Raw genomic sequence first — 25,274 nt, forward strand, 5'->3', positions numbered from 1 at the left:
CCTGGTGCCATTGGCCGTGCCTGTTAGATCCCAGCGGGTGCTGCCCAGGAAGGGCCTCTGTTGGGTCGGACCGCAGAAGGCTGCTGCTCTGAAGGCCAGACACCGTCTACTCTCAGCAGCCTCCTGTGGGACACCTGCTCTGAGTCTGGTAGGAGGGGGGTCACGCACTGCCGGCTGGTGCCCGCCAAGTCCTGTGGGAAGGCCCCAATCCCTGCAATGTTAGGAGGAGGGGCCTTCGGGACCAACTGGATCTGGACAGGGCAGTGAGGACACAGCCTCTGTAATGGGATTAGCGGCCTTGTGAGAAGTTGAAGAGAGAGCTCTTCTCTCTTTTCCTCTGAGCACACACCCAGGAAAGAAGCCGGAAGAACGACGGGACCCCGGCACTGGCAGGCTAAAAGAGTCGTATGGGATGTTGGCCAAAAATGACCTCTGTGAATGTGAGTGCATGCGTGTGCTTGGCTTCTGAGTGGAATTAGAAATAGCTTGAGTGGCCACTGTCCCAGGGCTCCCCTGCGTCCCAAGGGACTCTGCAGTCCCCTCTGCAAGAGGGTCCTCAGCAGGGAGGAGCCCCCTGGTGGTAATAGGAAGTTTGGGGGGGCAAGACCGGGCCGATCCCACAGGCGCCCCCGAACACTCCCCTCCCATACAGGCGCCCCCGCTGGGCGGTCCTCCCGTGGCGGCGCCACGCTGTCTGCCGTCCCCCTTGGCCTCCGGGACTGCCTGGGTGAGGACGGGCGCGTCCGTCCCCAGCCGACCAGTGAGCCCGCGGGAACCCCGCCCCGCCCCGGCGCTCCAAACCCCGCCCACCAGGAAGGCCGAGGCAGCGCACGGAACCAGACGTACACCCAGGGCGCGCACCATGGTCGACCCAGCAGCGCTGCGAGACTGCCAGGTACGGCGGGGCGGCGAGACCCGGGGACCTCCCCAGCAAGCATTAACCCCTCAACCCCGGCGCGGCACAGCAGGGACGCCGGGTGTTAGTGCGGGTCTCCTTCGGGACGCCAGGGCGCGACGCCCGGCCTATTTTGCAGCCCCGAAAGGTGGAGTTCGGGGGAACCAGCGGTGCCCAGGTGCTAACGGGGAGTAGAGGACTTGTGCCCGCTAAGGGGAGCCGCCGGTCTGTGTCCCCGGCAGGACAGCGTCCCTGGCAGGACATCGAGGGTGGCAGTTTCAGTGCACAGCTCTGAGGATCTCCAGACGTTCCCACTGACAGACTCGAGGGTGGGACTAGTCCGATCAAGTGGGAAGCAGAGAGGCACTGTTACCGAGATGAACAGTCAGTGCGCCCCCGGCTGGCCAGGTGGGGAGCTGCCCCTCCGCCTTGCACCGGAGGGTGCCAGGCCCCTGTCCTGCCCCCCCCCCCCCGCAGACAGAAGAAGCTGCCAGGGTCGGGCGGGGGTGGGGTGGGGCGCGCTCTCTGCTCTGCACCCGCCTGCCTGTGATATGTGGGAGTCTATGCCGCCCCACCAGGAGGCCGGGCCTTACAGAAATCTCGTGATGCTGGGCGTCGGCGCTCTAAGGCTCGGGGTTGGGGCCGTGGCGTTCACGTTGGGAGGACTACGTGCTACAAGGCCCTGACAGTCCCTCTTGCCGTGCGCAGGCGTGGAAGGATGCTGGGCTCCCGCTCTCCACCCCGAGCAACGAGGCCTGCAAGCTGTTTGACGCCACCCTGACCCAGGTAATGCCCTCGGAGGGAAGCCGCCCCTTCCTGAGGGCGCACTGCGAGGTCTCTGAAGTTGGTGAATGCTTTTCATCAACCTTTCATTATTAAACTTTGGGGCGCATCTCACCGCTCTGTTCACTCAGGCCACGACGTGAACGGTGCTCCCACTGTGTGCTGGGAGGCTTCGCCCTCCCATCCAACCGCTCGCTTAACATCCGCCCCTGGCTGGCGCGCCCGCTGCGGTCCTCTCCAGGGAAAGCTGGGACCGGTGGCCGTGAGCAGGCACCGGCCTCACGCCCCCAGAGCTTCCCAGCTGCATCAGCACTCCTGATTTTATAAACAGAGAAGCCCATCGACCCAGTCCTACCCAGATCTCCTGGGAGCCTGCGCAGGGCAGGGCTCCCTGGCCACGCTGCCTGGCCGCGTCCCAGCACGGGACCTGGGATGCTCAGGTGGCGCAGAGCCCCACAGCAATGCCTTCGAGAGCGGTGGGTGCTTTTTAAATTGCACGGTGACTTTAGCGATCGACTGCCGTGGAATCTATGTCCTCTGCACCCCAGAACAGGAAGGAGGGGGGACACTTTAGAGACGTCCCTGCCAGCGCCTGGCATGGCTGAGGGGTCCTCCTTGTGGTGGGCGGTCAGCAGCGCTCTCTGTGCTGGGGCGGGTCTGCGGGGGTGCTGAGCCCCACATGGGGGCCAGCGGGATGTGGTCCTCCGAGGGCTAGATGTGGGGCTCCTCCATTTAGGGCAGGGGACCCTGTCCTGGGGCTACTCTGTGAGCCCACTGCCCTCCCCCAGGGCTGTTCCAGGACCTTTCTGGTCATTTCTAACACCCATGAAGAAGCCTGAAGTTTTAGAACCAGGAGGGTCCCAGAGGTTAATTCCAGCTACCTTGTGTGGCAAGCAGGGACCCTGAGGCCCAGAGAGCGGCCTCGTGCAGCGAGCTAGGGAGGGTCAGGATGGGAAGCTAGAGCTGGTCTTTATCAGGATCAGCAAGACAGCTGCCTACTGACTCCATCCTTGCAGCGTAACGACCAAGGAAGCTCCTGGAAACCTAAGGGCCGCACGAGGAGCGAGGGGTGAGACGCGGTCGGCTTGCCGCGCAGCCCCACTCCGTGCCTCTGAGCTCTGGCCGTGCCCTCCCGCACCTGCTGGCCTCTGCGGAGCCGCGGGTTTCAACCTTTTCCATCTCATGGCACATACAAACTAAGAACTAAAGTTCTAGGGCACGCCAAAAATATATACTTTTTTTTCCCCCCCTGGCTGGTGTGGCTCAGTGGATTGAGTGCCGGCCTGTCAACTAAAAGGTCGCTGATTTGATTCCCAGTCAGGGCACAGACCTGGGTCGCGGGCCAGGTCTCCAGCAGGGGGCGCACGGTTGCACGTGAATGTTTCTCTCCCTCCCTTCCCCTCTCTCTAAAAGTAAATAAATAAAATCGTTAAAAAATGTATTTGTGTTTAAAAGACATATATATTTTTTGCTGACCTGAACAAAAAATAGGTATAATTTTGATTCCTTCATGCCAAACGGCTACTGCTCTGCTGGCTGTTCTCATGTTTTTAGATCCTCCCTCGAGGATATGTTTGTTGATTCTTAGAGAGAAAAGGGGAGAGAGAGAGAGAAACACCGATCGGTTCCCTCCCATACATGCCCCAGCTGGGGGTCGAACCCGCAGCCTTTTGGTGTATGAGATGACATTCCAACCAACTGAGCCACCCAGCTAGGGTGGCTGCTGTCATTTTTTTATTTGACAATCTAAGGGAAAAGAGGTCAGTGCCCCTGACTAAATAGTCAGGTATTGCATGTTTTAAAAAATCCTTGCAGCAGCCCTGGCTGGTGTGGCTCAGCGGATTGAGTGCCGGCCTGTGAACTGAAAGGTCACAGGTTCGATTCCTGGTCCAGGCACATGCCTGGGTTGCAGGCCAGGTCCCCAGTTGGGGGTGTGCCAAAAGCAACTGATCAGTGTGTCTCTCACACAATGATGTTTCTCTCCCTTTCTTTCTCCCTCCCTTCTCTTCTCTAAAAATAAATAAACAAAATCTTAAAAAAAAATTCTCGTGGCACACTGGTTGAAAATTGCTGCTCTAGAGCATCAGTTTGATCTGCGGCACGTTCTCCCGTGCGGTGACAGCCCCCCCCCCGCCTTGTGCATACTCTGCCACATACTCTGTCCCGTGTTTCGGTGTCTCCGTGCCATCCTGTGCGGAGCATGGGGCCTTGGAGTCTGCGCCCCTGCCCCGTGGCTCCTTCACATACACACGCTCATGCCGGGTTGATGTAGGCTGGGCTTCTGACACGGCACGTTCTTAAACCTAACGCATTCTTATCGTTTTAGGGTTTTTAAAAATAGGCTTAAAAAAAAAAGACTAGAAACTAATACACCAAACTGTCAAATGGGGATGAGTTGAAGGGTAAGTGTTACCCTTTCAGCTTTCAGGGCTTGGCCCGACTTTCCGTACGTGGACGTTTGCCTCAGCCCTTCTTAAAAGGGGCGGGCGAGGTGGAGGAGGGCTTTGCTCCTGCCATGGTGCCCGACGTCCAGGCCCCCGGCAGGGCCGGAGTGGGCACGGGGGCAGGTCCCCGGTCGGGCCGCCTCACCACCCCGAGAAAATGTGCCCCACGTTACCTGGGTCTGTCTCTTCCTCTGAGGTCAACCCAGTTATGGTTCTTCTGAGAGTCCAGAAAATACTTAGCGTTGTAGAAAGAAAAAATATCACCCTTTAGATTCATGCCGTTATGAACACAGGGGAAGGACCCCTGGGGAGAGCTCGCCCTGACCTTCTGTGTTTCAGTACGTCAAGTGGACCAACGACAAGACCCTTGGGGGCATCGAGGGCTGCCTGGCGAAGCTGAAGGCAGCAGATCCGACCTTCGGTGAGTAACACCCCTGCGCTGAGGAGCCCCGGTCCCAGTCCCGGGTGGCAGCGCAGGCTCGCGTGTGCACGGGGCAGGGGAGACGCCAGCCAGGGTCGCGGGTGGTGTAACCGCAGCCCCCATAGAAATGCCAGGCTCTAGAGAGGGCATCTTTCAAACTTCCCCCCGAACTGCGTGTCAGCTCTGCAAAGAAGACCGCACTCCCCTTTCTCAGACGAGAACAGCGAGGTTTGGAGAGTAAGGAAGGTACCCAGAGTGCCCTCCGCTGGCAGCCCCGCCCCTGGAACACACGAGGCGGCTCCTGCGGCCTCTCGACGGGCGTGAGGGAGGCACCCCGTAGGGTGGGCTGACCTCGTAACAGAGGCTGGCGCCATAGGCAAGCGGCGTGCTCGGCAGGCGCGGGGAGACCCCAGGAAGGTGGCCGCCTGTGGAGTGAGGCCCCGGGCCGGGGAGAAGGACCGCGGAGGGGAGGGCAGGGCAGCAGGGACGCCCCTTCCCGCTGCACTGTGGCCAGGCTGCATGGGGGCGGGGGGGGCCGAACGGGGCACTAAGGAAGCTGACCGCAGTCTGCAGGGGAAGCAGGGAGCCAGGGGTGGGCTCTGGTGGTCCCACTGTCCTTGGACACACCGTGCCTCTCTCGAGGTGGGGCCTGGAAATCCAGGTGGCACCTGGGGGCCTGCACAGCTGCCACCCCCACCCCCAAACCCTCAGTGCATGAGAGCGGCCGAGGCGGGAGCATGGCTTCTGTGTTCTGGGGGCCCGTGCCTGGATAGCGGCTTCTGAGTGTCTCCTGGAGGTCCTGTGCTGGCTGTAGTGACAGTATCACCCGGCGAGGGACGCAGGGTGGGGCGTCCTGCCAGTTCCCCGCTTGAGCTGGCGCCCGCCGAGCACCCTCGTCGGGCAGATGTCTGTGGAGCTGCAGGGTGGTCTTCGGGTGGCCGCGTGCACCGGCGGCCCAGGAGGAGCTCTGCGCTGCTGGTGGGGGCACAGTGCATGGTCTGCCTGCCGCCTGGCAGGCCCCTCTCGGCGTGTGGGCTGCTTGTTTCGCTCTTGGGCTGGGCGGGACCCTCTGAGTCACAGCTGTCCCCCAACGTTTCACCAGCAATGGGCCACGCCATCTCTACTGGCCTCGTGCTCATTGGCACCGGAAGCTCCGTGAGGCTGGACAAAGAGCTGGACCTGGCTGTGAAGAGCATGGTGGAGGTTGCCAGCAGCCAGCCGCTGACGCCGCGGGAGCGGCTGCACGTGTCCGCGGTGGAGGCCTTCGCCAAGGGGTGAGGGGCACCCCTGGGCCAGGCTGGGCGAAACCACAGGCTGCCCAGGGCCCCGCGAGGGGAGTCCTTGGGGTGATGGTCACCTGGCCTCCCAAGCCCATCTGGGTGACAGCCCCACTCAGCCCGTGGCCCGGTCCCCCACGGACCGCCGACCCAGGAGGTGGCTGCCTGGGATTCCCAGTTTGGCATTCAAAGCCACTCACTGTAGTGTGCTGTGTGTAATGCTCTCCCGTGTATAAAGCGCAGCCACATTTTTGGCCCAAACTTTCAGGAAAAAAAAATCTTTCATTTTAATTTTTTGATTCAACATTTTATTTATTTCTATTTAGGAACAAAACCGATTATCGTATTCCAGGGTATTATTTTACATACGGGTATCGTATTGCTTTCTAGAGTTATACTCTTAATGCATAAGCATAAATAAAAAAATTAAAAACACTTACATGGATGTGGAATTAATACTACCCATGTGTAATGCGCATCCTGATTTTTCCCTCCAAAATTTGGGCTAAGAGGCGCGCATGATACACACTTTGTTTCATTAAATAAATCAGTTGTTACTTTCTTACAAAAATAATAGGACCACATTGCAGAAATATATAAAAGATAGAAGAGAAAACCCTTGCCCTTATGCTCCCTGTTCTAACACACGCTTTGAGCATCCACTCGTAGCCTCGCAGGTGGGCGGCCTCTGCTGTCCCCGCCGGTCTCCCCGCCCCGCCGCGTGTGGGCACCCTGGCCCCGGAGCCGCGCCCAGGGCCGCCCGGATCTGCTTAGCCAGGGAGGTGCCCCGCAGAGCGGGGCGGCCGCACGACTGTGGAGGGAGGGCCGCCCGGTCTCCATGCTGAGTGGGCGCCAGGCGCCAGCGCAGGGCTGGGTCAGACCACGACCGCGACACTTTCTGCTGCTGGTCTGTGGTCTCCGGTGAAGCTGTCTTTGGAAGCTTGTTAAACCGGGTTTTGTTTTTATTTGAATTCAAGAATAAGATTTCCCATCGGTTTATCAATTTTATGAGGCATGACCTGACACAGACACTTTTATATATACAGTTACGTTCTCCCTGAGTGTCAGTGATTCGTTCTGCGACTTTAATCAAAACAGCACGTAACGAAACCGGTCTTACGACAGGCCACTTGATAGGAACAAGAGTCAAGTCCCTACAGCAGCTCCTCAACATTAAAGTAAAAGGACGTTGAGAACAATATCATTCAAAAACCTGCTGCACACCTGTATAGATTTAAAACCGGCTCAGGGCAGACTGAAGCTGGCCTGAAACGACGCCTTTCTCTCTCCCCCTCTCTCTGTGCATGTGGCCTTGTGCTCACTGTCGCTGAGAAACCCCTCTCGGCTTCCAGGAGCTTCCCCAGGGCCTGCGAACTGTGGGAGCAGATTCTCCTGGACCACCCGACAGACATGCTGGCTCTCAAGTTTTCCCACGATGCCTATTTCTACCTGGGCTACCAGGAGCAGATGCGAGATTCTGTGGCTCGGATTTACCCCTTCTGGACACCCGCCACCCCCCTGAGCAGGTATGTGCCAGCCGGAAGTCACGTCACTTCTGTGTCTTCCTCCCCCTCCTCTGCCTTGAAAACGCAGCCATGGCCCTGGCCTGCGCCTGAGGGGGGAGGCCGTGGTTGTGGTCCTCTCAGCTCTTCTCTGCAAAAAACCTTCATTTTCCTCATTCGATCTTCTTGCCACCTTGGCAACGAGGCAGGGCCGCTGCGTGTCCGTCACCACGGGGCGGTTTTTGCTGCAGGAACAAACATACCGTAGAGCCGGTTCTCCAAGGCTCATTGCCACAGGCGTTTGTTGCTCCTATGCGCTCCGTGCCCACCGTGGGCGGCCGAGGCCCTCTGCCCGTGTGTCCACGCTGCCATCTCCCTCCCGCGCCCTGGCTGACACAGCAGCTGCCGTCTGGACACGCCGGCCACCACGCGGGAAACAGAGCTCTTTGCGGGGATTCCACAGTGGCCTGTAAACGCTCAGAGTGAAAGGGATACCGTGCGTCTCCCTGGTCAGTGGCCAGAGCCGGCCGCGCCCCCGCAGGAGGCAAGGAGGGGCAGCGGCGCTGTGTGCTCGGAGGAGAGGGGCTGAGGACCTGGGAACAGCCCCGGCGACCGCTGCACGGGGTCGCCTCCACTGCGCCTTAGTCATGGGCTTGCTGGGAAGGTCCACCCGATTACAGGTGGAAGAGCTGAGTAGCGGGGGCTCTCCAGAGAGACAGCCGATACCGCGTGTATGCGTGTGGCTATGTTGTTTACACGTGCGTGTAAATATCAGCGTCTGCACCTATATATATAGAGGGGTTTATTTTAAGGAGGTGGCTCAGGCCATCTGGGGACAGGCATGGTGTGGGGAGTCAGGCGGGGTCTCTCGGTCGCCATGTGGAGACAGAGTTCCTTCCCCGCGGCAGGGTGGTCCTGTCTCCCACGCCGACCCCGCTGGGGCGGGCGTCCTGCTTCGCTGAGTCTTCGGATTTAACCGCCAGTCCCATCTGAAAGCTGCCTGTACAGCAACGTCTCGACGGCGTCTTACCAGCCGGTTGGGCACCGGCCAGGGCGACCCGTCCGACTGACCATCAGCAGTTGCCTGTCATACGCATTCAGGGCGGGTTTCAACGTTGGCGGGGAAATGACCCCAGTAAGACCTCCCTGAATATTTCAAGGCGCCGCCTGGAGGCCAGTGCTCTGGAACGTGGCCTCCATGGAAAATAGACGCTGGAGTTTATCTCTGTCCTTGGGAATAAAGATTTCACCTGAGTCTCAGATACCAAGGCCAGGGTCCTATCTTGCTTTCATGTCATCCCAGGAACCCAGGAAAGAACTCCTCCTTCCCATGTGACTGCCGTAGGGGGCTCGAGTGACGGTGGTCACGGGTGACAAGTGGAAGTGTGCCGTTAGTCTGCGGCGTGGCTTCAAGCCCACCCTCAGCTGGGCGGGGCCGAGAGCGGGTCGGGCCGATGGGATCCTGGCCTCCAGGAGCTGGGCTCTGGGAGGAAGCTGTGCACAGGGCCACGGAGCAGAGAAGCCACCGAGAGCCCACGGTCCCCACGGCTTCCGGGGAGGTGTCCCTGGGCTGTTCCTCCCCGGGGGACGTCACCAAGCGGACGGGAGGGAAGAGTCCACGGTCAGCCCCAGTGGAAACGTTGACGTCTCGGGAGGTGGGCCGTGCATGGCAGAGGGTCCGCTGTGGAGGCGGGGTTTGGGTTTGGGAACAGTCCTGCGGCCGGTAAAGGTCACATGGTGCCTCACCAGCCAGAAGCACCGAGGGCTGGGACACACAGCGCTTTGTCGGGGCCTGGCACAGAGTGGGCACCCCGCTGGCACGTTAGTCTCCTGGAGCTGCCGTAACCCAGTGCCACAGACTGCGTGCCTCCAGACAACAGAAACGTGTTCCCCCACAGCCCGGAGGCCCCAAGTCTGCAGTCCGGGTGTGGTGGGCCTGGGGAGGCTCCCAGCGCAGGCCATGCCGTCCCCAGCCCCCGGCTCTGTCCTCGCGCTGGCTGCCTCATCCTTCGTGTGTGTGTCTGTCTCTGGGTCCAAATTCCTGTCTCCTGCCTCTCACTGTAAGGACGCCAGGCACCAGCTTTAGGGCCCACCCTGCTCTAGTGTGCCCTCGTCCTAACTTGATTGCATCTGCAAACGCCCTGTTCCAAGTGAGGACACGTTCGTTCACATGTATCATTTTAGGGGACACATTCCACCCACACAGGTCGTGTTGAGGGTTGAACGATCCCGGCCCACTTTTTAAAAAAGGCTTTTGTTCTGTCTTCAGCTACGTGAAAGGCATATACTCCTTTGGATTGATGGAAACCAATTTCTACGATCAGGCGGAGAAGCTCGCCAAGGAGGTGGGTGGGCCCTTCCCGGGGTGCCGGCCCTCAGGGGGCGGCCGGTGGGGCCGGGGCAGGAGAACCGCCCCCCGTGGGTGACCCCGGCCGGCCCGTCTCCTCAGAGACTCGGGAGGGCGGGATCGCGGTTACGGAGCCGCCTCCCCGTCACCAGCTTCTGCCGTGGTCCGTGGCGCCACGCCGCACAGGTTTCCTCCGCAGGCAAGGAAGGCGGCTGACGGCTGGCTGGGGAGGTCCCGGTCGCCCCCTCGCTCGGGTGGCACGGGCGGGCGGCCCCGGGCACCCCAGCTCTGCCTGTCCCCAGAGCCCATGCCCCACGGTTGGAACCAGAGTTTTGCAGGTGGGGAGCGTATGGAAGCGTGGGTCCTCCCTCTATGAACCCCACGTTCCTACATGTCACTCATGTCACCGGGCTTCAGGGAGTTGAGCCATGATGGCAGACGGGGCTGCTTCTGGGGGGCCTGGCGGCGGGGGGGGGCACGGGGGGGGGTCCGGCCAGCGATCCCCCCCGGATTCCTGCCCCGTGAGTGAGGAGCAGCATAGCCCAGACCCTCCTCCAGGCTCCCGAGGGGGGCCAGCCGGCGCCCAGTGTCTGTCCCCTGTGGCTGGCCACTGCCCGCGTGTCTCCAGCTCACGGAGCCCCTGTCCTCCTCCCCCTCCCCCGGGGAGGGGCCGCCACTCCTGCTGCTCCTGTGCCCCCGTCTGCTTAGCCCCTGTGCCACCCTGATTGGGGGACAGGGCTCGGGGAGGCCCAGGCCACAGGGCTCGGACGAGGCAGGGCTGCACTCGCCCCGCCCCCGACCAGACCCGGCTTCCCCGTGTCCCAGCCAGGGCTCTGCCAGAGGTGTCGCCCAGCTGGTTCCCAGCGTCCCTCGCCGGGAGATGCCAGCACCCCCTGAAGACCGTCCTAGTTACAGAAACGGAGCCCGGACTCAGGCGCAGGGCGCTGGGTCCTGTGCTTTAGGCCTGAGCCAGGGCTCGGGGGCACCTGGGCTCCATGGCCAGGGGGGTCAGCCAAGAAGGGCCCCCCGGGGACTACCCAGCTGGGCCTTCCGGTGGCGCGGTGTCCATCTGGGCCCCCGAGGGCTGGCAGGGTGGCCAGAGGTGCAGGCAGTGGAGGAACGGGGCGCCCTTGTCTCTTCCCTTCAAACCCCGCTTTCTGATGCCCCCCATCCCATAGGCGCCCACAGTCTAACCCCAACGCCAGCACAGCACAGGCAAACACTGGGCGCGGCCAGACTGTGACAGGGACCACCAGGGCTCCAGGAGAGCGGAGGTCGCGGGGGGTCAGGAGAGGCCTCTGGGAGGTGATCCGTGAGCCAGTGTTTGAGCCAGGCCCCGGGGCCAGGAAGGGCGCAAGGTGGCCAGCGGAAGGCAGGACAGCGCGGGGCGCGGGATGGGCTGAGACCCTAGGTGGGGGTTGGGGGGGGCGGGCCCTGGGCACAAAGTCCGGAGGCGGCGGAAGGGCGTTTGGACTGGGTTGGGGAGGCAGTGAGTGGGGCGGGGGAGGGGAGGGGGCACTGGCCTCAATGGGGCGGGCGTGGGAGCCGCCGCCCTGGGCCTCCGCGGTGTGTGAGCCCTGTGCAGCCGTGCCCCGCCATCCCCCCAAGCATCCCGGTCCTTCCGGGCCATGCCCCGGGGCGCCTTCGTCCCCACAGACGCGTTCTTTCTCACCACGCCCCGTGTGGACTGGGCACGGCTCGCCGGGGGCGACCAGTCGCAGCGGTCCCTGCAGCAGGCGCCAGGCCCCCCGCCGCTGCCTCTGGGAAAGGCGTGGGCTCTGAGGCAGTGGGCCGGGGGCAGCGAGACCTGGTGCCGGGGACCTGGGCTTGTGTAGGGCACCCGGGCCTGTGCGGGGTCCCCGGGAGCTTCCGCCCAGTGCTCCACGGCCGGCACTTAGCAGGTGCTCCGTCAGCGTGAGCGAGCACGCGAGTAAAGGACAGTGCCTCTGTGTGGCTAAAGTCGCAACCTCACGTCCTGCCTGCCTGCCTGGCCACTGTCAAGCTTGCGGGCCATGCGAGCGGCTACTTTTACTAATAGCGATAACATCAGGACAGCCCAGAAGGTTCCACACGTGGTCACCCCGTGTGTGCTGGTGGGAGGGGCTGCGGGGATCCCCTGGGGCCCTTGGGAGTGTGCGCCGCGTTGGCGCACACGGTGTCCCCGAGGAAAGCGGGCGACTCGGCTGTGCCCCGGAGGCCGCGGGCAGACCCAGCGGTGTGGTCTCGGGTGGGTCACGCGGCCTCCTCGGCGGGACGGGCAGCGGCGCCCTCTTTGGCAACATCCTGCAGGTGGTCAGGGGGGCTGGTCTTCGAGGCCGAGCCCATGCCCCACGCGTGCCCGCCCCAACCTCCGGCCGCCCGACTGACCCCGTTCTCTGGACGCTTTCCTGTCCCCCCGCCCCCCAGGCTCTGTCCCTGAACCCGGCGGACGCGTGGTCGGTGCACACCGTCGCCCACATCCACGAGATGAGAGCAGAGGTGAAGGACGGGTTAGACTTCATGCAGCGCTCAGAGACCCACTGGAAGGTACGGTCCGGGCGCTGGGTCATCTGCCGGGGGACCTGTCACCACCTCCCCCCAGCTGGGCCAAGGCGTTGGGGACAGGTGTTAGGGGGCAGCTTTGTGGCGGGGAACTCATGTCTTGGGAGGTGTTTCTGTCGAGCCGCAGTGTCCCCTGGGGGCCGCATGCCTCCCGCCCCGGGCCAGGGTCACACAGGCGATCCCGGAGCTGGTCTCAGCCTGGGGCAGCGGGTGTGAGAGGAGCGGATAAGAGAATCCCCAGGGGAGCGAGCAGCTGGCGCGGCGGGACCGCGGGGCCGTGAGCTGCCCCTGTGCCGGCGGGCTCGGCGCAGTGCTGGGTGTGGGCACAGGGAGCGCTCGGGGCCGCCGGGGCCGCCGGGGCCGCCGGGGTCGCCAGGGTGCTGGCGCGCCAGGGTCGGGGAGCTTGTGGGGCAGGGACGCTGGGACCGCACAGCCCCCGCTCCTGGCGTCCCCGGCGTGGTGGCCCTCCCTCCTCTCCGTGCAGCCGCTGCCCCGCCCGGGCTTGCGTCTGGCACACAGCCTGCCCCTGCGCGGGGGTGGTCCGCTGCCTTGCCCTTCTCCTTGCCGTGTGGGGTTCCCAGGGGACCCCCTGCCGAGGCAGCGAATCTCAGTCGGGCCGCCACCGAGGCTGCAGGTGCTCGGTGACTGAGCGAACAGAGGAGGAGAGACCAGGAACCGGGCGCGGTCACCGTCGTCCCTCAGGCCCCTGGCCCGGGACCGGCCAGTGAGAAGTGCAGGCGGTCCCTGGCGGAGAACGATTAGACTCGGGACCTTTTGACTATGTGCTGGTGTGAAAGAGATACGCACGATAAGTCACGTGAGACGCTCAACACTTGATTGTACGATGGGCTTGTGATAGGCGAGTGGGCTCGACTGCAGGCTAACGTAAGGGCCCGCGCCCATCAGGGGGCGCTCGTACGTTAGGGGCGGGAAATGAACGCATTTTTGACTCAGGGCGCTTTCGGCAGATGATGGTCTATTGGGACGTGACCCCACTGCCACGCGAGGAGCCCCCGTAACGGAGGGGAAGGCGGGCTCCTGTCTCCCGCCGGCTGTGGGGCCGGCACAGCAAGCAGGCGGGTGCAGGGGGTGTTCGAGGGCTGTGAGCCCATGCAGCCCCCACTGAGGTTTTCCTCAGGGTCGCCAAGCTGTGGGGGCAGGAGAGCCTGGGGGGCCTGCCTCGGGCTCCCCAAGCAGGTGGGGCTAGTCCCGCGGGAGCCCGCGGGGGGTGGGGGGCGCAGCGTGGGGCCGCGCCCGGCGGAGGCCAGCAGCCTGTCCGGGCTTCTCTGGGGGGGCGGGCGGGCCTGGCCAGGGCCCTCCAGCTCGTCCCGCTCACATCCCTCCCAGGCTCTGACGTTACCGGGCCGGGCGCCCGAGGCCTGGCTGCGCGCGTTCTGGGCAAGAGTGTGCCCCCTGCGCCTCGGGGTCCTCATCTGAACACCCATGATCGTGACAACTTGGAGGCCCTTGGCCCCAAACAAGTTGCCTTTGGCGTTGTTTCCAAACACAAAGAAATGAGGTAGCCCCTCTGGCTGGGGCATCTTGCCGCGGGCTCTCCTCGCCGGCTGGTCTCCGTCAGCCGCTGGCCCGGCAGGGCCGCTCAGGGTGGACACGTGGCCTGGGTTCCCCTTTCCTCCCCCTCCTGCACCTGCGCCAGGTGTGCGGCTGCGGGCGTGGAGCTCAGTGCAGGCTCCAGTCACCGCCCCAGGCTGGGCCCCAGCCTGAGCTCCCTGCCGAAAGTCCAGCCCAGACTTCTCTGTCCCCAGGAGACCTGGTCAGGTGGAGTGAGCAGCGTCCCAGCAGCACATGGGCCATAGCCTGCGAGGGGGGAGGTGGAAACTCAGAGGAGGCATCCAACCCGGTGGCACCTGCGAGGGAAGTGGTCTGGGGAGGCTTCCCGGAGGAGGCAGCCTTTGAGCTGAGTAAGGAAGGACCATGTAAGGGTTTGCCAGGTGAAGGATTAGGGAGAGGGACGGCGTCCCAGCCAAGGACCAGCTTCGGCAAAGACACCATGGCCGACGGTGGCTGGTGAGGGACAGGGGAACCGGACCCTTTGGCGTCCTCAAGCACCGGCTCCCAGCGGACGCTGGCCAGGGCGGCGGCGCTGACAGTCCCCCTCTCCAGGAAGCAGGAGGTGACGTCCAGGCACAGGAGGGGCCTCGCAGAAGGAAGGGCCCCGGATGAGCCAGCAACAGCGACGCTCCCTGCAGCCCGCCGCTGCGGGCGTCGGCTCCCGCCGGCTTTGCTGGGGTGCCCGGCGCTCACCGGACGCACAGTGGACCTCTGCAGCTGGGGGGAGGGTTTCTTTCTCATTCTCTCCACACCACGCCGGAGGCAGACGAGGCCTGAGCTGCCCCGTACCCTCTGCGTGGGCCCTGGGTCTGGGGCTCTCCAGCTCCGGGGCCCATGAGGCGCCGGCCCGCGGCCCCTACTTCCTCAGCGAGCTCCGGCGTGTGCTCGCTGTCCCTCAGCGCTGCAGGCGGCGGTGTGGGGGCCCAGGAGGCGACGTGGGAGGCACCTTCGAGTGCGGGGTTCTGCGGAAAACACCGCCCGTTCCTTTTTTCCTAGAGCCTGCCAGGTGTGTCTCCAACTCTCGTTCTTTCCCCAGGGCTCCGACATGCTCGCCTGTCACAACTATTGGCACTGGGCTTTGTATCTGATTGAAGAGGTAAGGCGGCTGGCCCTCTTTGCCTACCACGGTGTCTGGGGACAGAAGGGCTATTCCCCCTTCGTTGTCCTTCCTGTCCCGTGGGGTCCTGTTTTGGGTTTGCACATTTAAAAGGGGCCCTGATGCAAGACAGCCGTTATGTTTTCAAATAGCTTTTTAAAAAAAGATTTTATTTTTGCGGGGGGAGAGGGAGAGAGACGTGGATGTGTGAGAGAAATGCCGATCGGTTGCCTCTCGTACGCGCCCCGCAAGCCACGCGTGTGGCCTGAGCAGGCATCGAACCGGCGACCCCTCACTTTGTGGGAGGACACCCAGCCCACAGAGCCACACCGGTCAGGGCTCCAGTAGCTTTTCAGGCTTAAACCGCGTCAGGCACGTTTCCCTGTCTGGAGTTGGGGGTCACGCATGTGGGTGCAGTCTGAGGAGACACGCGGACCAAGGGCCTCCCTGCAGCCGAGTAAACTGTTGAGCCCCGGCCCACAGACTATCCCTGCAGGAGCCACCAGGCACTCCGAGCGCCTTGCCCCCAGGGAGCAAGGTGCAGGGACGCACAGGTCCCCAGTGAGCCCGCCCCGGGTCCCAGTGTCTGGGTGCTTCTGGCAGTGCCGTTCATCATAGAGGAGCCTGAGAAGCCCCTTCAGTGTCCAGAGAGAAGTGCCTGGGAGGTGGGGGCCCTGTGGTGACAGGGAGAACGCAGTGGCCCAGGGTCGAGCCAGTAGCAGCGACCTCCGCCGCACGCACAGTAAGGAAAATAGAGAAAAGGAATGCAGAGAGGAGCTGCGGCCACGGGCTGAGCGCTTCGCCGGAAGAACAGCGCGGTGCCCGCCCCTCGGTGACACGCGTGCGGGGGTTCGTTTCTCGGCGCCACCTCCCGCCCGCTCCTGCCAGTAACCCCGGACTCCTCTTTTCCAGGGCGAGTACGAGGCCGCGCTGACCATTTATGATGACCACGTAAGTCCACGCTTGCCCCCGGCTCGGTTTTTTGCAGCAGTGTGGCTTTCAGCCTCTAGACTGTTGAGCCCATCCCTGCTGTCCCAGCCAGAAACAGTAGGTGGAGCCGGGACACGCGTCCGTGCGGGACCCAGGGGTGAGCTGCCGCCAGGCCGGGTGCTGGAGCCTGAGCGGCCTGAAGACGGTCTCTTGGCCGTGCGCCCCCCCGTGGGTGTTGGCAGAGTTGCACGTCTCAGTTGGTCGTCCCTGAAATCCCAGACTCTTGCCCCGTCATTTCCTGGAGACCGTCCATCTTCCCGTAGGAATTTTTTTATTGCAGGATGATATGCAGAACACAAAACCTGCCATTTTAGCCATTTTTAGGCGTCCAGTTCGGTGGCATTGAGTCCACGCGCATCGGCGTGCACCTGACCCCACCCCACCGCCTCTTCCCGACCAAGCTCTGTGCCCACCAAGCACTAGCCCCCCCTGCTCCTCCCCCAGCCCCTGGGCGTGCTCTCCAGAGAAAAAAGCCTCGCTCGCAGCTCCCAGGCACCCACTACTGGCTCAAGGGTGGAGGCCGGGCTCAGAAAGTGCCATGAGGCGGCGTCTAAACCCCCGAGGGGAGCACTCAGTAACATTTTCTTGAAGTCATCCTTTCGAGTTGTCAGGCTTTCATGGTTAGAACAGATGAGTGACGAGAGCCGTGGGCCAGGAGGCAGAGCCCAGCTGCCTAGGGCCGTGGGTGGGAGAGACGCGTCTGTGGCGGCCGCGTGGTCCGGGGCAGGGGCAGGAGGCACCGAAGCTGGGCCCGCAGGTGCCGCCAGGTGCACGCTGCCTTCAGGCCTGCACCTGGAGTGCACGGAGCCTCGGCTGGGGTGAGGGGGCGATGGCAGGTGGTGACCGGGCTTGCTGAGGCCCCGCCCGCCTTGTGTTGCAGATCCTCCCCAGCTTGCAGGCCAGCGGCGCCATGCTGGACGTGGTGGACAGCTGCTCCCTGCTGTACCGGCTGCAGATGGAAGGTGGCCAGATCTCTGCTTTCCCATTGGTCCCCTCCCCGCCCCGCCCCAGGTGATGAGGGTACAGGGCTGTGTAGGAGCTCCTGCGTGAGGCCCTCCAGTCCCGCGCACGCCCCACACCGGCTGCGGGCGCCCGGGCTGCGGCTGCCTCCCCGCCCCGCCGGATCCGTGGGACCAGGCCGCCGCTGCCCTTCGCTCCAGTTCCCGCTGCCCCCGTGTGCAGGCCTCGGGCTCTGGGTGGCACCTGGCCGCCTGTCCCTGGGTGCCGCCTCCTTTCCTAGAACAAGGGAGGTGGGTGTTTCTCAACTCCCTGGGATTTCAGAGCAGTTTCTCAACGTAGTCGCCCCGTGCTCCGCAGGTAGCCTGGACAAGGCTGGCCCCAGCTCTGGGGGAGACGGGGGCTCCCAGCCAACTGCTGGGGTGCCGGGTGGTCCTACTCTCACCCCCAGGCCCAGCGGAGCCAAATCTGCACCTGCTCTAGTGCCTGGGCCGGCAGGACAAGGTGGGCGTGAGACCAGGGCAGGGCAGGCCGCCAACGAGGGCCCCCTGGAAGGCTTCCCGATGGAGGCAAAGTGTGAACCGTGGGAGGGTACGCAGGGCATTGCCAGACAGAGATGGGAAAGGATGTTACATGCAGAGAGCAGCCTATCCAAAGCTCTCGGGACACAAGCCAGCAGCCTGCCGTGGGGATGGTGACCGGAGGGTAGGGACGGTGTGGCCAGATGGAGCAGAGGAGGCTGGGAGGTGGCGGGAGCCGGAGCCCGCAGGAAGGGCAGCGTGAGGAGGCGGCTTTCCTCTAGCTCTTGCAGGGGCCTGCTACAGCCGGGATGGGCATGCTCCCGGTGCCTCTCAGAAAGATGCTCGGAGCCCCGGGCCTGTAGCGGGGCAGGCGGGGGGGAGACAAGGCCACTGGCTGCCTCCCCGAGCAGAACGGAGACCGGGGTCATACCTGGTGTCGGCCGGCTGAGAGGTGGAGGTCATGGGCGGCACCTCGAGCTATGGAGGTGCCCGCGGGAGCGTTCGGGGAGTCTGGCAGCTCCTGGGAGTCAGGAGGGCGGGAGGCGGAAGGCGGTGCTGGCGGGGGGCCAGAGCAGGGGCTGTCGAGAGCGGAGGGATGCAGACACACGGGTGGAAGGAGGCCGTTTGTTCAGGAGGTTTTACTGAGCACCTGCTATGGGTCAGGGACCGTGCTGGCAGTCGACACGGGAAGAATTTAAAAAGCGGTTTTGGGATTTGTTAAAAGAGCCAGAGACTACCTAATATTCTCCAACAGGTTTTTTTTTTTTTCCTTTCACTTAAAAAAATATATATATATATATTTATTTATTTTAGAGAGACAGGAAACGGGGGAGAAAGAGAGGGAGAGGAGCATCAACATGTGGGAGAAGCACCCCCCCGGTTGCCGCTTGTACGCCCCCAGCCTGGGACCTGGCCCGCCACCCAGGCCTGTGCCCCGACTGGGGGCCAAACCAGTGACCTTTTGGTCCAAGGCTGGTGCTCCATCCACTGAGCTGCAGTGGCCAGGGCCCTCCCGGAGTTTTTGAAATTAGTTTTTTACCTTACGCATCTATTGCTTCCATAGTCAAAATTAACACAAGCTGGGCTCTGGGGCCTCAGCACCGGCCGCCCTCCGCCCCCGGACCAGGGTCAGAAGGGGCTCCAGGCTGCGTGGGTGCGGGAGGCCCTGGGTGCAGGACGTACCCGGGAGCCTCACACCGTGCCTGTGGGTGTCCTCCCCTTGCCCTCAGGGGTGCCCGTGGGTGAGCGGTGGCAGGCTGTCCTGACTGTGACCCAGAAGCACAGCCGTGACCACGTCCTGCTGTTCAACGACGCACACTTTCTGATGGCATCGCTGGGTGCTCGGGACACCCAGACCACCCAGGAGCTGCTGAGCACCCTGCAGGACACCAGCGAGTAGGCTGGGGGCCCGGGTTCTGGAGCCTCTGCAGCTGGGGAGGTTGGGGAAGGGGCCCATGGGTGAGCACAGTGTGGAGGAGCTGTCATCTGCCCACAGGGAAGGCCTGAGGAGCCCAAGACTCCCCGAGGGCTTAGTTCTTGCTTGTAAGAGGGGCTCAGAGCAGGCTGCTGCCTCCGCGCCTCCCCCCGCCTCGCCGGTGCCATGACCCACAGCAGCAGGCCCGTGGGAGCCACAGCCACTCACTCCCGGCGTGGGGGCCAGGCTCAGCGCCCGGCCTTCGCCTGCATTGCCCTGCAGGCGGCCAGACCGAGGCCCGGCGCTGGGGAATGGGCCCAAGGCCCAGCCGCCGGGAAACCGGGGCTCAGCCCTGCAGGACTGAGTTTGGAGCCCTGTTCCCTCCCTCCCTCTGGGTGGCGTCCGCTCCATAGGCTCACCCGGTCAAAGCCCCTCCCGCGCGTCAGGCAGTGCCAGGGACACCGGCTGAGCAGGGGGACGGGTGTGTGTGGCTGGCGCAGGCCCTGAGGCCCCTTCTCGGGCTGGTAGGTCCCCCGGGGAGAACTGCCAGCACCTCCTGGCCCGCGATGTGGGGCTGCCCCTGTGCCAGGCCCTGGTGGAGGCGGAGAGTGGGCGCCCCGAGCGCGTGGTGGAGCTGCTCCTGCCCATCCGCTACCGCATCGTCCAGATCGGAGGCAGCAACGCCCAGGTGAGCCCGCAGCCTCGCCCGTCCAGCGCCCCTGGGCTCCCCGAGGTATTGTGTCCATAGCTGCAGGTGTCCTAATCCTCACACCTGCAGCCAGTTTGTCCCCAAGGACGGACAGCCTGCAGCGGGGGGCGGGGGGGGGGCGGCCCTGTCTTCGTCCCACATCGCGGGAGCCTAACCTGCCCAGGTGACCTCCCAGAGAGACGTCTTCAACCAGCTGCTGATCCACGCGGCCTTGCAGTGCACCTCGGGCGCCCACAGGAACGTGGCCCGGTGAGTCCCCGCTCGCGCCCCCGGGCTGGGCTCGGGAAGGCTTTCGGGTCGGAGGTCCCTGCCTCACTTGGGGGTCTCCCTGTGGGCTTTCCGCACGCACAGCAGCCCCCACCTCCCTCGGCCTGCAGTCATGAAGACACAAGGCTACAGGGGTGCTAGGCCCCCCCTCGTTACCACGCTCAAGGCGACCGATGGGAACCAGCCACCGCAGGCCCCCGCCCTCCCCTGCCTCTCCCGGCTCTAGCCACGCTGAGCTCAGCGACGCACTCACGTCCTGCTCGCTGAGGCCCCCGGGCCTTTGCCGTGCTATGCCCCCCTACCCCCTGCCTGGGACCCCGGCTCTCCTTTTTCCTGGCTGCCGCCCACCAACCCCTCGGGCCCCTGCGCCCATCCTCGCGCCCAGCTGCGCTGAGGGCCGGGAGGGGCGCTGGGCAGGCAGCCCCGGCCCTGGCCGCCCGAGCTCACCTCTGACATGGGAGCGGCCAGGCCGCCAATCGCGCGGGCACACTTGAGACTGGCACGCGGGCAGGCGCGCGGCTCTGAGAGGCGGTGATGGGGGTGCTGAGCGGGCAGGGAGCGGGGGAGGAAGTACACGCCACAGGAGGGACGGCGAGGGAGGCCTGAAAGCCGGGGTCGAACGCGGCCGGGTGGGCTGGTTCAGGCGGTGGCTGGAGGCAGGACTGGAGGACGGGCAGGGGGCGAGCGGCCTGCACGTGGCCACTGAGCGCTTAGCCGCCTCTTGCCCCGGCCGTGTGCTCCTGGGTGAACGCGAGCCCCGCCCTGCGGGGGCCCCGGGGCCCTGCGGGAACACCAAGGGAAAGGGGAAGGAGCGGGGTGGAAGGGCTGCAGGGAGATAGCCTGGGATGGCCCCCTGGGGCCCAGGAGGCCCTTGGCTGGGCCTTGGGGTCGGGGCAAAGCGCCAGGGGGTAAGCACAGGCGCAAAGCAGCCGACAGCGGGTCCGGCCCGAGCGGGGCATGTACTCGCGGCACCGGGGAAACTGTGGGACGCACGGGGGCCGGGGGAACCCCGAAGCGTCTCGGACACCTGCCCGTGCCCCTCAGTCCTCCGGGGCCACGTGCACAAGCCACATGTATTTCTCTAGCGGCTCCAGGCCCTGGCGTGGGTGAGGGTGGGTGTCTCCGGTGGCAACTGGGCGGGAAGGTGGGGCCAGTGGGACAGAGAGGAGGGCGAGGGCTTCAGCTGGGAGCCGCAGCGGCGGCGGGAGCTGCTGCGGTCCGAGTGACAAGGGCGCCCCCTCCAAGGACACCCACCTGTGGGGCCACCAGCTCAGCTCAGCATCCACCCCCGCCCCGGTGTCCCCACCCCGGCCCAGCCCCTGAACCCCACTGTCACCCGTAGAATCACCACCGTCCTCGGTGGTTTGGGCTCTTCGCCGTTGGCAGTGCCAGCGCTTTCTGTAAACCTGGGAGTTTTCTCTCACCTTCTCACCTGCCACTCACTTGGCCCAGAACGGTCTCAGACACGGCTCCCCCACCCCGACACCCTCTCGTCCCCAAGCTCCCAAGCAGCCGAGGCCACTGTGACACACTCACCCTGGAGTTGGAGCTTCAGGGGGCGTCACGGGGACAATGGGAAATGCTCTCCAAGCATTGATGTCCCCGTTGCCCTCTGGTACCCGTGGGAGGACGCCGGGCTCTGGGCACCCCCTTTTTCCCACCCTCGCACTTGCCCCGCCCACTCTCTGGGCCCCCCTTAAGGCAGGGCCTCCTGCCTCTGGCCTCTGCCCAGCCTGTCCCCTCTGCCGTGGGGCTGGCCCCTCTCCAGCCACCTGCGAAAGGGAGCGTCTCCCTCTCTGGCCACCTCAGCCCCAGCCCGAGCTGCTGTGTCCTGCCTCTGGGCTGAGGGAACCCTCGGCCCCCTCGCCCTCCCAGGAGGCTCCAGCACAGCCCTTGTCTGATTCCGCAGGAGCCTTCTGATGGAGCGGGACGCCTTCAAGCCCAACTCGCCCCTGACTGCGCGGCTCATCCGCAAGGCGGCCGCCGTCCACCTCCTGCAGTGAGGGGCCCGTGCCCCCCCTCCCGAGCCGGCCCGCCGTCAGACCCGCCGCCCCGCCGGCTCCCTCGGCTCGGGAGACAGGCCTGCTGGGGGTGACCTGCGGCTTAAACAGGAAAGCCCCAAGACAGGCAGCAACCCGGGAAAGGGGACGCAAATCCACGTGCACATGATTCAGAGTCATCCTCTCACTCTTGCTACGGGCCAAGGGGCAGTTTTCCGTGGTCAGGCCTGGCGTGGGAGCGGCTACTACTGCTGGCCTTGGGCACGGTCTTCCCCGGGGACTCTCGCACCCCCTGGTGGTTGAAGGGCTGGAAGCTGGGGTGGGGCGGGCGGCTGGGCTTGGCGGGGGGCCTCCACCGCCCCTGGGGCAGGGGCTGGGAAGAACCCTCATCCTCTTTGTCTCCTGTCCCAGACAGGCTCTGATGTCCACCTGGGGGCGAGGGGACACACGGGGCCGTGCCCCGCCCAGGGCCCAGCTAGTGGGGGTTCCGCTGAGACCTGCCGCAGGCCCCGTCCTCCCTGGGAGAGGGGACCTCGTCTCAGCTGTGGCCACGGCCCAGCTGCTGCACCCCCGCGCCCCTCCTCTGGCAGCACGGCCTGCGGGTGCACCCCCTCCCCCCGCTGCCTCTGGAGAGAAGCCTGCGCGCTCCCCAGGGGCCTTTGGTGACACTGACTGGGGCTTGTTTTCTCTTTATTCTAAACTGCATGTCAGGAAGGGGTCTCAATACATAGCCTCCGTTGTCGGCTGTGAGTGCGGTCAGACTAGCACTGGGCGCTGAGCAGGCGGGCTTTCTTGGGGTGTGGGGGTTGAGCCTGTGCTGCCTTAATGTGGCAGAGACCAAAGCGCTGTGACATGTGGCTTCAACGAGACCGGAGCCAGTTCTTGCTCCTGCTCCAGCCCTGAACCTAGCCGCACATGCCTCCTCAGTGGGCCGCAGGTTTTGGTTTAACGTGCGGGCTCCGCTGGGCTGCGCAAAGCCGGGAGTCCCAGCCGGGAATGCTCCTCAGGCTGCGCAGGCGCGGACCGAAGGTAGGCAGGGCTCCCCGGGGCAGGGGAGGCCTCCACATGGATCGGGCTGATTCCTGGGATTAAAATAACGTGGCACCCTGGCTGAGTGTCTGAGCTGGTTAGAGTGTCATCCCGATGGGCCGAGGTTCAGTCCCCAAGCAGGGCACGTGCAAGAATCAACCAATGACAGCATATATAAGTGGAACGACAGATCAATGTTTCTCTCTCAAATCAGTAAAAAATAAAATAGTTAATCGGTTTCTTTGACTGGCTATTGCTTTGAACCAAAGCTATTGCTATTGCCAAAGGCAGATGCTTTGAGCATCTCCCATCGGCCAGGCCTGGGCTGGGTCCTGTGGGGGGCAGGCTTCTCCCTGAACATGGGGTACAGTGGGTTGGGGCATGGAGTTAAGAAAATGGGCAATTACATTAGGATTTTGAGAGAGGTGCCACCTCTCCCCGGAAACGAGGGACTGATCCTTATGGGGAGCCCTTCATCCTGCGTTGTCCCCCCGGCCCCCGGACAGCCTGCTCACACCCCATCTGCCCTCCCCTCCCCTGGCTCCAAGCAAGGCGCAGCTTGACCAGGGAAGCAGGAGCCCCGGTCTGCCCTCTGCTCCCCGCCCCCCCCCCCCCCCGCAGGCTGGTGAGGGCGCCCCCGCAGCCCGGGGCCCCTGCCCGGTCACGGCACCTTTCTCCCCAGCTGTGGCCGCCTCAGGTCAGGGGCTGCACCTGTCGGGTCCAGGGCCACCAGCACGTGGCCTGCACTGGGCGTCCGCCAGTGCCTGCTAATCAAACTCACGGAGGAACGCACAAAGGAATGGAGCAACGTCCTGTCGGGGGAAGGAAGAAAAGAATCTACAACGAGAAGCCAACGGCAAAAGGAAGGACGAGGCTGAGAGGCACATGCAGTGAAGACAGTTCAGGGTTTGCAGCAACACGTTATTAACGACTGGCGCTGTTTACTGAGCACCTACTATGCACAGACACGATACAGGAAAAGGGGAATCGGGAATGGGTGCTGGGAACCCTCACCCCCTGCAGGGACGTGGGGATCCAGCCCCTGGGCCAAGAGCCCCCAAGTCTAGGACGCTCTAGGCTCCTGCCAGTCTAGGCTCATGCCCTGCGGTCATGAGTCGGGCCAGGCTGGGCCTTGGGACCACAGATCAAACCCAGTAGCACCAGGCCAGCTGCTGCCTTCAGCAGTCGGAGGGGGGCCTGGGGCTCCCGTGCTCATCAGCCTGACACGGCAGCATGCCCGAGGGTCAGCAGGACCCCAGAGAGCAGGCTGGGAGGTGACCCCGCCCCGCGCCCTGCTTTGAGCCCCTCTCTCTAGCCAGGCCCGAAGCAGGGCCACCCCTGGGCTTCCCTGTTCCTTGAGTCAATAACTTCTCTTTCTAAAGCCAGCAGGAAGCTGGTTTTCTGGTGTTTGCCCCAAGAGGCTACTCTCCAGGCCTGGCAGCTGGGATTTGCACCTGGGTCTGTCTGGCACCATCTGTCTTCTCCGGTGAAGCAGGTTCTTGAGCCAAAGATGATGGGACTCCGAAAGGAGCCGCTGATCCAAGGCTCAGGCGGGCAAGGCAGGGGCCTGGGGCCCGGCGTGGGAGAACGCGGTGGGCGTGAAGAGGGAAGCTGCAGCGGGAGCCCCCCGATAGAAAAGAGGTGTTGGGACCCCAGGACAGACAAGAGGGAACGGGGAGCGCAGGCCGCACTCCTTCCACGCTGCTGCCTCCTCCGACCCCCGACCTTGTCGGTCTGCACTCAGCTCCCGCCTGCTGCCCCGCACTGAGCTGGCGCGGCTGGAGGACAGTGGTGACTGAGGCCCACGCCACCCCATGGGAACTCAGACGCTGTTGAGGAGCAGCGGGACCTGGAATCAGAAGTGACTCGGGACTTCAGCAACAAGGAGGGATGGGTGTGGCTGGCGTGACATTAGGGACAGGGGAGCCCAGAGGTGGCCCAGCCGTCCTGGAAGGGGCCGTCCTGGAAGGGGCTGTCCTAGGAGGCTTCTTGGTGGAGGCCCTCAGCAGAGGATGGCCGCCCCCCCCCCGCCCCCGCAGTCCTCCATCCCAACGGCCCACAGAGTGGCCCCGCATCGTCCCTGAACATGGTGCCCTCCCTCCACAATCCCATCTTTCCTGCAGCAGCCCCCGCGGGTGGCCCCAGGCTCCTCCCTCCTACCCACTCCTCCTCTGTCCTTCGGTCCCTGTCAATTGGAGCAACAGCTTCGTGACACTGTGCCCTGCGTGGAGCCCCTCATTCCGTCCTTAAGTCCATGAGGTGGGCATTATTAATACCTGGCTCGCAGTCTGAGGCTCACACGGGGTGTAGGCTGACTGGCCTGGCCACCTGTCATCCTCCCTGTCTCTCAGACCAGGGCCCCCTGTTTGCTCCCACCGGCCTTGAGATGCACCCCTGCAATCTGCACCTCATCACCCCGAAAAATCCAGCTCCCCAGAAGTCTACAAAGCCCCGGGCAGGCTCCTGCCACACCCCGTGGCGTGCTGAGGTCCCCATCACTGTCCCCGTG

The 25,274-nt window shown here is 64.1% G+C and overlaps 1 protein-coding gene across 1 annotated transcript; it reads left to right on the forward strand.

Moving 5' to 3' along the window:
* Nucleotides 1-817: 817 nt before the first annotated feature.
* TTC38 (tetratricopeptide repeat domain 38) lies at nt 818-22,998 on the forward strand. Its single transcript, XM_054582504.1, has 15 exons — nt 818-895; nt 1,604-1,681; nt 4,462-4,543; nt 5,646-5,817; nt 7,173-7,346; nt 9,592-9,667; nt 12,076-12,195; nt 14,819-14,878; nt 15,791-15,829; nt 16,749-16,830; nt 18,576-18,741; nt 19,289-19,448; nt 19,645-19,718; nt 21,646-21,751; nt 21,787-22,998. Exons 1-14 carry the CDS (start codon nt 863-865, stop codon nt 21,737-21,739), a joined length of 1,410 nt encoding a protein of 469 aa, XP_054438479.1. The 5' UTR covers nt 818-862; the 3' UTR covers nt 21,740-21,751; nt 21,787-22,998.
* The last annotated feature ends 2,276 nt before the right edge of the window (nt 22,999-25,274 follow it).

This window comes from Pteronotus mesoamericanus, unplaced genomic scaffold (assembly GCF_021234165.1).
Source record: "Pteronotus mesoamericanus isolate MK-2021 breed Mesoamerican mustached bat unplaced genomic scaffold, CSHL_Meso_final contig_702, whole genome shotgun sequence".
Lineage (NCBI taxonomy): Eukaryota > Metazoa > Chordata > Mammalia > Chiroptera > Mormoopidae > Pteronotus > Pteronotus mesoamericanus.

Coding starts and splice junctions, on each gene's coding strand:
- TTC38 (XM_054582504.1), top strand. CDS start 863: ATGGTCGACCCAGCAGCGCTGCGAGACTGCCAG. Junction 15,830..16,748: donor TGACCATTTATGATGACCAC/GTAAGTCCACGC, acceptor CTTGTGTTGCAG/ATCCTCCCCAGCTTGCAGGC. Junction 19,719..21,645: donor GCCCACAGGAACGTGGCCCG/GTGAGTCCCCGC, acceptor CTGATTCCGCAG/GAGCCTTCTGATGGAGCGGG.